General features: G+C 41.2%; 2 protein-coding genes and 1 long non-coding RNA gene across 7 annotated transcripts in view; 2 read left to right on the forward strand and 1 right to left on the reverse strand.

The window, feature by feature from the left end:
• Positions 1–1,533: 1,533 nt before the first annotated feature.
• Positions 1,534–5,660, forward strand: LOC140364887 (gamma-glutamyl hydrolase-like). The gene is made up of 4 exons (XM_072451272.1): positions 1,534–1,606; positions 3,910–4,018; positions 5,392–5,442; positions 5,519–5,660. Exons 1-4 carry the CDS (start codon positions 1,561–1,563, stop codon positions 5,658–5,660), a joined length of 348 nt encoding a protein of 115 aa, XP_072307373.1. The 5' UTR covers positions 1,534–1,560.
• A 2,589-nt stretch (positions 5,661–8,249) lies between these two features.
• On the forward strand, positions 8,250–9,005 carry LOC140364449 (uncharacterized). The gene is made up of 3 exons (XR_011927698.1): positions 8,250–8,346; positions 8,460–8,594; positions 8,808–9,005. It is a non-coding gene; the product is annotated as an uncharacterized lncRNA (long non-coding RNA).
• A 61-nt stretch (positions 9,006–9,066) lies between these two features.
• LOC140364444 (A-type potassium channel modulatory protein DPP6-like) overlaps positions 9,067–13,375 on the reverse strand; it is a 392,395-nt gene continuing 388,086 nt past the window's right edge. For all 5 annotated transcript variants that reach the window (XM_072450574.1, XM_072450577.1, XM_072450576.1 and 2 more), the window contains 2 exons: positions 12,154–12,227; positions 9,067–10,890 (listed from right to left, as the gene is read on the reverse strand). In XM_072450574.1, coding sequence (XP_072306675.1) covers positions 10,741–10,890; positions 12,154–12,227 — 224 coding nt within the window. In that variant the 3' untranslated portion in view covers positions 9,067–10,740. The remainder of the gene's footprint in view (positions 10,891–12,153; positions 12,228–13,375) is intronic.

The raw sequence follows: 13,375 nt of genomic DNA on the forward strand, positions 1-13,375 counted from the left end.
ATACTGTCAGGAACTGTATCAATGTGGATCTTATTGTACAAACCCCAACTTTTGTTTCATTGGTGTAATAACTATATTTTAACCTTGTTTTATAACTTTTTCAAAAGTCTAAATGCTTTCATATTTTATTTATTACTTAATAATATCAGACATCAGAAAGTCCGAAAATTTGATTTTAAAATCCAGAAAGGAAGCATCTTATGCTAAATGAAGAACAGGGTTTGTAAAGATAGCTCTTGCATTTAAGTTCCAGTAGATGGAGATTTTAACTCCATTGATAGAATAATTTACTGGGGTTGATCAATAAACAGTTATGAATAAAAAACATGTTTTAAAAATCTAATTAATTATTCTTTATACATGGAAAGACCTCAATGAGAGAAGCTCTCTTTTCTACCCTGTGTTCACAAAACACACACAAAACAAGTAAAAGAAGATAAACATAAAATGTAAATAAAATCAACAATAAAACATTCAATGGGTTAACAAATAGATAAACAGATACAATACGTAATATTCATGGAACGCGAGAGCACGGTCTTTGTGGGTAATCTTTAACAAGTGCCTCAAAATCATAAAATGGCACAGGATTATCACATTTTTTAAAAATCTATGTTTTTTCCATAGTTATCGAGCAAAGTGGCTCAAAGCCTTTTTTACCCCCAAATTCTGTATTCAAAATCAACCGACATGTTCTCTGTCAGGTCCAGGATGTTGTGCTCAAGGCTCACTGTACGATGCCCAGGCTATAAGACATCATTTCACAATAATGAAGAGAAGTAGGATCAGTTGTGGTTTGTAACTCAATTGACTTAATTACTTAATTATTTACTTTACTTGTTACTCGTGGTACTCATGGCACTTGTTATTTTTGACTCTGCTTCATTTGAAAGATAAATATAATACTTATTTTCGAAAAAGGGTAAAAAGTACACCTTACTCCTGTGAAGCGGTTTTCCACGTCTTTGGTCCCATTCAAAGCTTCATGATGCTCACTCCAGAAACTTGTGCAGATGTGCTCAAATAACTACTGTAAGTAACTACTACTAACTTGGTCCAACGCTCACAACCAGCGAAAACAAGGTGAGCACCACAAACCTATCAGACTTCTGGTACTACACAAGGAGAAGGCCATGATCATAACACACCACAGCTCCAACATCGTGCTCCACTCAAGAAACGCGTTATGTCACAACTCTTTTTACACTAGGCTTCTCCAGAGGACTGAAGTTTGTCTCCAGAAGTGATGGACCCCATTCATAAGATGTATAGCTTCTTAGTGAGTCAATTCTTCCACAGTGACACCCTTTCATCCAAATCCTAATGGAATGTACGCTTCTCCGATCTTCTCCTACAGCCTCAATTTTGTTTTTGTTGGGTAAATCAATATTTGCTGTGTTTTTTCAGAACCTGACAAAGCTGAAAGTTTTTCACATGCCCAGAGGGTTGTTTGAGGAGGTTACTGGTTAATTGAAAAGTCACAAAACTGGTCTTCCTGTTTTTCAGTGTCCCAGGGTTTACTGACCACTTACAGCTGTTTATCTGAAGAAACAACACAACATGGAGCTCAATTCGTCACCTGAGATCAACCAAAGACCTATAATTGGTAAGTTATAGGCCTACACTGTCTGTCTTAATGTTTTTTGCAACAACTAATATTATTATTAGTTTGCTACTAATTTTTTACTAGTTTGCTAATACTATTATGCGCTGTTAACATAAGGAATACTCACATATATATATATATATATATATATATATATATATATATATATATATATGATTAATAAATAATGTGAGTATTCCTTATGTTAACAGTATGTTGCTATTATATTTGTTGTTTCATGTTGCACTAACGAAAGTTCCTAGTTTGTGAATCTTGTTTATGTTTTATGTTTGTTTGTGACTAAAAACAAACCTTTTTTATTCTTATTAAAAAGCTGTGATTCAATATAATATGAAAAGAACTGGTTTCAGGTCCTTGCGATCAATAAATGCAAGAATATATACAGTATTCTAGTGAGAAGGAGTTTCCTCTGGGCTCGTCTCACCGAGAGGAGGCCCAGGATCATGTGGAGGAGCTGGAGGAGGCCCAGGATCATGTGGAGGAGCTAGAGGAGGCCCAGGATCATGTGGAGGAGCAAGAGGAGGCCCAGGATCATGTGGAGGAGCTGGAGGAGGCCCAGGATCATGTGGAGGAGCTAGAGGAGGCCCAGGATCATGTGGAGGAGCTGGAGGAGGCCCAGGATCATGTGGAGGAGCTGGAGGAGGCCCAGGATCATGTGGAGGAGCTGGAGGAGGCCCAGGATCATGTGGAGGAGCTAGAGGAGGCCCAGGATCATGTGGAGGAGCTGGAGGAGGCCCAGGATCATGTGGAGGAGCTGGAGGAGGCCAAGGATCATGTGGAGGAGCTGGAGGAGGCCCAGGATCATGTGGAGGAGCAAGAGGAGGCCCAGGATCATGTGGAGGAGCTGGAGGAGGCCCAGGATCATGTGGAGGAGCTAGAGGAGGCCCAGGATCATGTGGAGGAGCTAGAGGAGGCCCAGGATCATGTGGAGGAGCTAGAGGAGGCCCAGGATCATGTGGAGGAGCTAGAGGAGGCCCAGGATCATGTGGAGGAGCTGGAGGAGGCCCATGATCATGTAGAGGAGCTGGAGGAGGCCCAGGATCATGTGGAGGAGCTGGAGGAGGCCCAGGATCATGTGGAGGAGCTAGAGGAGGCCCAGGATCATGTGGAGGAGCTGGAGGAGGCCCATGATCATGTAGAGGAGCTGGAGGAGGCCCAGGATCATGTGGAGGAGCTGGAGGAGGCCCAGGATCATGTGGAGGAGCTAGAGGAGGCCCAGGATCATGTGGAGGAGCTGGAGGAGGCCCAGGATCATGTGGAGGAGCTGGAGGAGGCCCAGGATCATGTGGAGGAGCTGGAGGAGGCCCAGGATCATGTGGAGGAGCTGGAGGAGGCCCAGGATCATGTGGAGGAGCTAGAGGAGGTCCAGGATCATGTGGAGGAGCAAGAGGAGGTCCAGGATCACGTGGAGGTGCTGGAGGAGGCCCAGGATCATGTGGAGGAGCTGGAGGAGGCCCATGATCATGTGGAGGAGCTAGAGGAGGTCCAGGATCATGTGGAGGAGCTGGAGGAGGCCCAGGATCATGTGGAGGAGCTGGAGGAGGCCCAGGATCATGTGGAGGAGCTGGAGGAGGCCCAGGATCATGTGGAGGAGCTGGAGGAGGCCCAGGATCATGTGGAGGAGCTAGAGGAGGTCCAGGATCATGTGGAGGAGCTGGAGGAGGTCCAGGATCATGTGGAGGAGCTAGAGGAGGCCCAGGATCATGTGGAGGAGCTGGAGGAGGCCCAGGATCATGTGGAGGAGCTGGAGGAAGTGTGTGGAAAGAGAAGTCTGGGCTTTCCCTCCGTGACCCTGGATAAAGCAGAAGGTGGAGGAGGCCCAGGATCACGTGGAGGTGCTGGAGGAGGCCCAGGATCATGTGGAGGAGCTGGAGGAGGCCCATGATCATGTGGAGGAGCTAGAGGAGGTCCAGGATCATGTGGAGGAGCTGGAGGAGGCCCAGGATCATGTGGAGGAGCTGGAGGAGGCCCAGGATCATGTGGAGGAGCTGGAGGAGGCCCAGGATCATGTGGAGGAGCTGGAGGAGGCCCAGGATCATGTGGAGGAGCTAGAGGAGGTCCAGGATCATGTGGAGGAGCTGGAGGAGGCCCAGGATCATGTGGAGGAGCTGGAGGAAGTGTGTGGAAAGAGAAGTCTGGGCTTTCCCTCCGTGACCCTGGATAAAGCAGAAGGTGGAGGAGGATGGACAGACCAAATTCCTTTCTCTGTAATTTGAAAACAATAAACTCATTTTCAGCTGAAGGGTTTTCACACTGGTTCATTTGACTTCTCTACGTTTCAGGTGTGATTGCTCAGGACACCAAAAACCCAACCCCTGAAAGACAATCGTTCATTGCTGCGTCATACGTGAAGTTCCTGGAGGCGGCTGGAGCCAGAGTCGTTCCAATCCAGTATGAATTTGAATTATCTTTTGAATCATTTTATTTTATTACAGGTAATTCATAATTCTCATAGAGTTAATTATTGTTCTCTGCTAAATTCTTGACTGTATTTATCAGCCTCTGCATTATAGTTGTCAGCAAGATGTCTGTGTAATCCCCCAGTCGTCCGTGTAGGGTCCATAGCCGGTCCATGTTTAGTCCTGACTCTGGCACCAGCAGGAGGCCGGTCCATGTTTAGTCCTGACTCTGGCACCAGCAGGAGACCGGTCCATGTTTAGTCCTGACTCTGGCACCAGCAGGAGGCCGGTCCATGTTTAGTCCTGACTCTGGCACCAGCAGGAGGCTGGTCCATGTTTAGTCCTGACTCTGGCACCAGCAGGAGGCCGGTCCATGTTTAGTCCTGACTCTGGCACCAGCAGGAGGCCGGTCCATGTTTAGTCCTGACTCTGGCACCAGCAGGAGGCCGGTCCATGAGGTCCTCAGAGTCTGAGATGGTTCATATGGCACTAACATGTCCGAGATGTACTTTGGTGCTAGGCCATAGAGAGACTTGTACAAAAGCAAAGCTGCTTTAAAGTCTATTCTTCTTCTTCCTAAAACGGTGTCCAGTTGACTCCACTAGAGGCTTTAAGAGGGAATGTTTAAACAGCAGAATAAATAGTTTCTTGCCTTGAGGCCCCTCCCAACAGTTTAATATATCAATACAGCTGAATCTTTAGCTGGTTTTAAAATCCTGTAGTGTTAACTGGAGATGAGGATGTGCTTAGTGTCTAGTGTTAATGGACATCTTAATAAAGCCAAAAGAAAAGAACACAACCAGAATCAGAATCAGAAAAGGCTTTACTGCAGTGGTCAGCGAACAAAATTAAACGTATTCTTCAAAATTCAAACTAGAAAAGTAGCAAAGTGATGCTACATAAAAACAATGAATAATATCAGTAATCATAAACTGATTTGAAATTAAAATCATAAAATGAGGCATTGGAATAGAAATAGACTTCGACTGATTATATACAAAAGTACCAAAAATACGATTGTTGACGCCGATTGTTGATTAAAAGGAGAAGAACACTGCCCACATATAAGGAAAGACAAAACTAAAACAAGTAATGTTAATAAATGCACTGTAAGTATAAAGGAAACAAAACGAATACTTGAATAGACTGGCCTTCATGCCCCGGGGTGTGAAAGAAATCGAATTCAAAACTTGCTCGGTTTGGCCATAAATTAAGTTGTGTAACATTGTGATTAAGACTTAAAATACTCTATAAGGGCCTTAATTTCAGCTAAATAATGTAGTTTATACATTATTTATACATTATTTAGCTGTGTGTGTGCATGTATGTAGATTTGTAAACGTATTTATCACTTACATTTTTCAGCATTAACAAGAGCGATGATGAATACAAGGCCCTGTTTAAGTCTATCAATGGGTAAATATTGAAACCTCCACAGTTATTCACGTTTTCCCTACGTTTTTGTGTAAATAATAAAACATTTGAACTACAGAGTACTTTTTCCTGGTGGCACTGTGAGCTTGTCCCAGTCCGGATATGCAAAAGCTTCGAGACTGTTTCTTGCTTTGGCCAAGGAGGTAAGCTCCATTTGCCTGATTAACAGTAATGATGATTTTAATGTTGAGGCCAAATGAATGTGTGTTTTTTCTATGTTACAGGCAAATGATCAAGGAGACTATTTCCCAGTGTTGGGAATTTGTCTTGGATTTCAACTTCTGGCCTGTGTGGTTGCAGAGAAGAGAATAATCACATCTAGTACTCCTGTTAATGGTGTGGCATTACCCCTCAACTTTACAAAAGGTTAAACTCTGCTGCTGATCCTTAAACTTTTAACTTTTGTGGTGAGGTCTACAAGCGACTTGGAATGTTGTTCTGTTTTGTCTGTAATGTTCCACGATATGACATTAAACCTGTCGACTTTTATTACTACATTTATTCAATTATGAATGTTGCTCAAAAGGTTGGGGACCACTGGTGTAGACCCTGATGCTGATGGCCCTGCTGCGTTTGAGATGGGACGTAGTATTGGTATTTCAAACGAAATGTTCAGCCAGGGAATATTTGTTTTTGACTTATCAAGCTGATTTATGTGAAGTGCTCTGTATATGGGACGGGGGAGGGCTGCACCTCTCAACTGACATGATGATGGGAGGAGAGAGAGTCCCTTTAGCAATGGGAGCTGATTGTCACACACACAGACAGAAAGATTGTAATAGTCCAAGTACCATATTTTCCGGATTATAAGTCACAGCTTTTTTCATAGTTTTGGGTGCGACTTATACTCCAGAGTGACTTATGTGTGATATTATTCGTTATTTTTACACTGACAACCACAAGAGGGCGCTCTAGGCTCTAAGCGACGCAGAAGAAGAATCTGCACTTCTTCTTCCTCTGGAGTTTGCAGAGTTGTTTAGAAGTGACACAGAGGAAGAAGAATTCAGTGGATTTAGTGATTTGGGGTAAAACTGATGCTTTGGTAAACTTGTTAGCATGTTCTTTATGCTATAGTTATCTGAATAACTGTTCATATGTTACGTTAACATACCAGACACTTACCACAGTTCTGTCTGTGCCTCATGTAGCTGAAGGTGTTAGCGTTAGCATACGGACACCTATTCACCATGTTCTCTAATCTGTTATCATTTTAAATTGCATTTCAAAAGGAAATTTCTGTTCTTGGTCTTGGAATTTATCAAATACGTTTCCCCCAAAAATGTGACTTATACTCCAGTGCGACTTATACATGTGTTTTCTTCTCTATTATGCATTTTCTGGCTGGTGCGACTTGTACTGTACCATACGGTGTAATTTATTGTCCGGAAAATACGATACTCCATTAGCCATATTTGTTTCAAACATGCACTTTTTATCCTGAACAGAGGCCAAAGAAAGCAGAACGTTCAAAAGGTTTCCAAAAGACGCCCTGGATGCTCTGGCCACTGAGCCTCTGACGGTCAATATCCACAAGTACAGCGTGACACTGGAGGCAAGGCACTCTCAGCTGTTTATAAAGAGTGGAAACGCAGAGCTGTTAGTGTTAGGCCTAAACATAATTTACTTTATTAAAATTTGAAGATATTAAGTTAAAATGAGTTAAGTTTCACGTTTCATTGAATTCGAACCCCGCCCATGGTGCGAAGTCACTGGGATAGGCTCACCCGCGATCCCGAAAGGGAACAAGGGGTAGAAAATGGATGGATGGGTTTCATTGAATAAGTTTCTCGTTGACCAACTTTATTTTTTCATTTTGACACCTTCAATTTCCAATTGTTCAATCTGAGCATGTTTTTCTCATATCCATTGTTGAAATAGGCAAGTCACTTAAAACGGGAGAACGATCAAAAGCAAATGAAAAGCTGCACATTGAAGACAATGTGCAGCTTTTCATTTGCTCATGTTTAGTGAGTTTTTACAGACTTTCAAAAAGCTTTTGACTACGTAAACTGAGACTTGCTTTTCTCAGTTATTACAATTTGGGGATTGATGGTAGATTTATCGGTCAAAGTGTTGTGTCCAGTAAAAGACCACTTGACTGGTTGGTTCCATACGGCGTAAAGCAGGGGGACGTTTTGTCTCCTACGATATTTACCATTCTTAATCAATAATCTGGTAAATGAAGTTAAAGAGGCAAATGTTGGCGTGAATGTGGGAGATCTTAAAGTGTCGCTCGGTGCAACAAACTGAGATTGAAGATAAATTATGACAAAACTTAAAGTATTCATTTCAGAAGTAAGAGCCATACACTGACAAAGTTTCAATTCCATGTTGGCCCTACAACCTTGTGCTTAACAAAAAAAATACAAATACCTGGGTTTAAGAGACGTTTTGGATGTGACAAAGGAATCAAAGCTCTGTCAGAGTCAGCAGGTCGAGCTTTAGGAGCAGTGATAAAACCTGGGCTATAAAACCTAGTCTGAACTCTACAGGTCCCGTGTCTGTCCCGTTCTGGACCACGGCGCTGGAGTCTGAGGATATGTAAACAGACCACACTGAAAAAGTTCAGTGCAGAGCTCTGAGATCATGGCGTACACAAAAATACCCCTAAACTTGACTACAAAAGTAGTTAAAACGTGAAACTTAACTCCTTATAATGTGATAATATTCTCCTTTTGACATAATACCTCATCGTTTTCATGAGAAATCCTGAACGGACAGTTCTACGTTTCTGTAACAAATCAATGTAAGACATAATACAACAATAAAGTCTTCTTTTCTTTTTCTTTCAGAATTACATGAAACTTGAGAACTTAAACACTTTTTACCAAGTACTTACCACAAATACCTCTGATGAGGGAGAAGTATTCATTTCAACAATGGAAGGTTTGTACCCACTGTGTCCTATGCCTGCTTTTTAAATGTCAAGAAGGGCTTTGTGCCAGTAGCAAATGACTGTGTGTAATGGATTTGTTGTGACAAATGCAATGTTTTGACAGCCTACAATTATCCATTTTACGGGGTGCAGTGGCATCCAGAGAAGAACCAGTTTGAGTGGACTGTATCCTACATCCCACACTCTCCTTCAGCAGTGGAAGCTGCTCGCTGCGTTGCAGACTTTTTTGTCAGTGAAGGTTCGAAGCAATTCATTTCACACTAACGCAAGGTTATGTACTTCACTCAACTTTACTTATACTTCTGAGTGATTTACCGAGATAACAAACCTTAGTCAGTGTAGACAGATCTTAAATAAGGTCGTTTTTCCCGCATATTTCTTTATGTATTTAGTATAATATTTAGTTTGAGTAATAATATGTTTTCCCCATGTGCTGTTGGTTTTCCTGCAGCCAGGAAAAACCTTCACAGTTTTGACAGTGAGGCGGAGGAGAGGAAAGCCCTGATCTACCAGTGCACTCCCTCCTACACCGGAGACTTCAGCCCCTTGGAGCAGACGTACTTCTTCTCCTGAGGATTTGGGACGGAGCTGATGCTCCAACAACAAAGGGATAATGATGTGGAATATGAATAAACATTTTGATTTTGTTTTTAGTTTGAAGATCTAGTTTTGTAAACCCTTGTTCACTAAATCAAGTAAGAGTCAGAAACTTTGATGATAAAATATCTACTTTTTTATTCTAACATTTACCTTCATGCCACAGTCTGTTCTCAGCCTATGTTTTGGATTACAAATTTCTGAAATCACTGGCAAGAAATTCATACATTTTACTGTATAAAGTCCACATTTAATTCAAAAACAGCGACTGGAGAAATGACCTGTCAAACCTCCGAAATGCTTTATGCACAAATAACACTGGATAACATCTTCTTTTCTCAATAGAATAAAATCATATTTGAATAACATTTATACACCAAGACCGGGATCTCAATCACAATATACTACTGGAGATGTGGTAATGCAGTCCAGTCAGGAACATTCAAGATGTCAAAAACTACAAAGAAGAACAAAAGGATAGGGGAGAGTGCCCCCTCTGGACATGCACGGCAATGCATGGAACACACATGGCTCTTCAAACTTATACTATGTAGAAAAATACAAACCAAAAATGCTTCAGAAATGGGTAATAATTTATATTTTGCACTGCACCTGGCCTCCCAAAACACACATCTCATATACACAAAAGTGTCTTGGGGTCTAATACTGAGTTCCATTGATATTTCACTACAAAAATCCCTTTAAGCATCCTTTTCCTACCACCTATCATTCATAATCATACAAACAATAGGACATGCAGTCTGTACACTGGTATGAGCTGTGTCCAGAATCACCACATGGGGCAGCAGTAATGAAGGACGAATATTTGCAAATTACAGACATTTTGAATAGGTTTTTGAGCCAAAACATTAGTCAAGTAGCTTATTTTAACCTCAGTTTTAAGGCTCGCACAGGTTCAATACAATGTGTAGTTTTACCCAGGATGTAAATGAACTTTGGAAAATACTTCAGTGCTTTGCCATACTGAATAATACTTTACATACATAGCTCATACTATAGATCATAAATCTAAGGTCTCAGTGACTTTGGACACAGCATTTTATACGCTTGTTGCCATGGAGACGGATGAAAGGGTTTCAAATTCTTACATAGACATAAAAACAACTTAGTCATGTAGCAAATGACAACTTAAGAGATGATTGCACACTAAGGCACAGTGAGTGAAATGTAATGTCTTTAAGTTTCACACTCACATAAGGAAATACAGCAGATGATCAAACGAGGGTAAAATCAATGTTTGAGCAAAAAAACGACGAGATATTTCAAAGTTCGTGTGCTATATTACATCAAATCATAAAGACACGACCACAGTCCGACATGAGAAGTTCATCACAACTTTGAAAAATAGTTACATTTTCTCAGCGGATACAAAGTCTGCATCCATTTGGAGTTCATTTACGTATGTACAAGACCACTGCAGTCAGTTTGCTCCTTAAACCTCAAGTAGAGAGTCATTTGCTTTCAAGGAGATTGTCCATTGGTTAAAAAAGACCTGCTTCTCACACTGTCTGTAGTATTTCGACATCTCCAAACGGTGGATACGGTCAGGTTGCCAAGTCCTTCCGATTTGAAATGTTGACGCAAAGATGGTGTCGCTTGTCGTCTGCAAAAAAGAGCAGTCTTGACCCAAATACAATGAAAATGCCGGGACGAAAACAGATAAAGGTTGCATAAAGTTGAAGTGGGGGATCCGGTATTGTGCTTGGGCGTCTGGACGGGGAAAGAGCAAAGGGCGGTTGGAGAGATGTGAGGTCCAGGACGTAGGTTTAGACCTCATCTTCGCTCTCCTCCTCCAGCGTCTCCTCAAAAATTCGCTCGGGCAGTCTGAAACACTCCTCGAAGAAGTTCACCAAAGACTGACTCAGGTGCTGCCGTGTGGCCTCGCTGCGGATGAAGTGGCCCTCGTCCGGGTAAATCTGAAAGACACATTCATATAAACATCACCTATGATCAAATTGTCAGAAAACTGCAGCCAGAGGGATTTTACTGAAGTGAACAGAGTCAAATGTGTAAAAGGAAGAGCTGGGGAAGTAATGTCACTACTGATGTTGAACACTAGGTGGCAGAATCCAGCGCTTTCAACAGTATCTGCCATGAGTTGTGATTATTCTGGTCCTAATATAATTGCACGGAATAAAACAAATAGAAGAAGAATACAATTCCAGACGCAAAAACACATTATTTCAGTTCAATCCAAACTCAAAATGTGAAAGTGTTTATAGCTGGCTGTTTATGTTAACTTGCATGTTATTATAAGTATATTTTTAACTTGTTAACTTGATTTTAACATAAGATGAATGAGAGATAATTCAGTATTTTACTGTTGTTTAGTCTTGCTGTCAATAATCGTGAATAATAGTTAAATCGAGATCTCACAATCATTGTAACTAAACAAATATTTGACATTGTGACATATCTATGTTGGAGCTAAATAAAGATACACATAAGTTCAAGATGCATTATTTATCTTTAACTTGTTGAGATTAAACACTTTCTTTCAATTATGGTGCAGCAAATCACATGGATTTCCAGTGCGCGTGATCTAATTTAAACGTTCTATATTTAAATGTAGTGACGTACTCCACAGACAAACTAGTCTAGATGTAATGAAGTAATGAAGATAAAGCTGTTCACATGGTATCGCCACAATAATCAATAGTTCACTTGGTACATTTACATAATAAGATCATTTGGTGTGTGCTTACATGAACAAAATAAAAAATCTGTCAGTTAATCAATACATTTTTAGTAGTAGTTGTATTTGGAAGACACATTTTTAACTCTTACAATTTCATTTTTGCCACATTAGTTTGACATGTTTCCTATGAACAGAATCAGAAAGAACTCACGTTAATCACATTTCAACAAATCAGATAACCATCAGATTTTTGCCGTGTGCACGTAAACTCTGCCGAAAGCATTTTATCATATTCAACGTGTCAACAGTTGTAACATTTGCACAAAAAACAGATGCATTTTGGGACATACTTCCTGCACCTGCGTGTGGGGCGATAACACGCTCAGTTAAACAGTGGGCAGAGCTGGGGTGCATTGTGGGTAAATTGGATTAGTCATTGAGAGGCTAATCCTGCTCCAGCTGAGGATCGCAGCGGAGGACAGCAGCTCATCCAGGTTTAACTCACAGGCGTGTTGCATTGTGTTGTTGTGGCTCTGCTCACCTGTAAAGTGTAGTTGGCCTTTGCGTTTATGAGTCGGGCGATGAATTTGGCCGTGTGCTGGAAATGCACTTTTTCTGGAAGACAAAGAGTAATTGGGTTATAACACATATTGTAATAACGAGATAAGAGCTGGTGTCATTACCAAGGCTCATATTCAGTTTGTAGTATTCATTTCAAAGTAGGGGTGGCTATTCAACAAAGACTGGAACCAGTGACGTGCGGTGAGGTTCAGGGCTAGTGAGGCACGACTTCTTTTGAACGAATGAATCCAAAAGAGCTCCTTAAACAGGTTGTTCAGGACCAAAAAGAGGAGAAGCTGTGCAGGAGACTTGCATTCATTCCTCACCGTTTGTGCGCTATACAGTCCCACTAGAGCCGGCCTTAGCTTCACAAAGACAAAAAAATCTTGCATATTTTGACAGGCTCTGCAGTTTTGTGTCATCAAAATGTTGGGACTTTTCACAAGATTTTGTACAATCCACTAAAGTTTAAACCAAGGAAAGCTAGCTCAGCACAATGATCAAAACTGACTTTAATCTGATCACAGCTGTTATCAAAAATGTTAAAGAAGCATTGCCTCCGTTCAACTCCGTTCAACTGACATAACTCATCCCAAAACCAACTAGACTGAGCAATCTCCAGGGCGTGTCCCTAACCGCTAGGCTAAGTGTAGTGTAAATGCAGCTTGCTTGTAAAAGCTTTGATAGAAAATCCAGATTTGCGAAACGTTTTAACTTGGAAATGTAATTGTCCAGATTTTACATACAAAATAATAAGGAAGAAGATAGAGCACCTGTCCACACACGGCGCCCTCTTCCATGAGGCACATGTACTGATGCCTCGCTGAGTGAACTTTTACTGTTTTATAATTAATCTGTGAGCCTAAAACACGTTTCAGAAATACATTTGATACATTATTTACAATATGGAAGCACAGAGCGCAGCGTCAGGGTGTGTATATATATATATATATATATATATATATATATATATATATATAAAGTTGTATACGTTTCCCCCCCCCCAAGATTGACAGGTACTGACTGGAACTACGTAAGAGTATTTTGTATTTTGAGTACAGTTATATCCTCATGTTTCTGTGTATTCTCTGCTTAGCTGTCCTAGTTTGATAGTTTTGCCTAAAATAGCGCAGTAGGTGCACCCAAAACTTTGAGCCCTGTGAAATGCTGCAGAGGTGGAACTAAAAGTACATTTAAAAGTA

This window comes from Eucyclogobius newberryi, unplaced genomic scaffold, assembly GCF_026437365.1.
Source record: "Eucyclogobius newberryi isolate DKJ021-1_F unplaced genomic scaffold, fEucNew1.0.hap1 SCAF_18, whole genome shotgun sequence".
Lineage (NCBI taxonomy): Eukaryota > Metazoa > Chordata > Actinopteri > Gobiiformes > Gobiidae > Eucyclogobius > Eucyclogobius newberryi.

Bases quoted from the DNA above. Each gene is read 5' to 3' on its own strand.
- LOC140364887 (XM_072451272.1), top strand. From the start codon at position 1,561: ATGGAGCTCAATTCGTCACCTGAGATCAACCAAAGACCTATAATTG. The intron at 1,607-3,909 runs GTAAGTTATAGG...TCTACGTTTCAG, and splicing joins CAACCAAAGACCTATAATTG to GTGTGATTGCTCAGGACACC. The intron at 5,443-5,518 runs GTAAATATTGAA...TTTGAACTACAG, and splicing joins CTGTTTAAGTCTATCAATGG to AGTACTTTTTCCTGGTGGCA.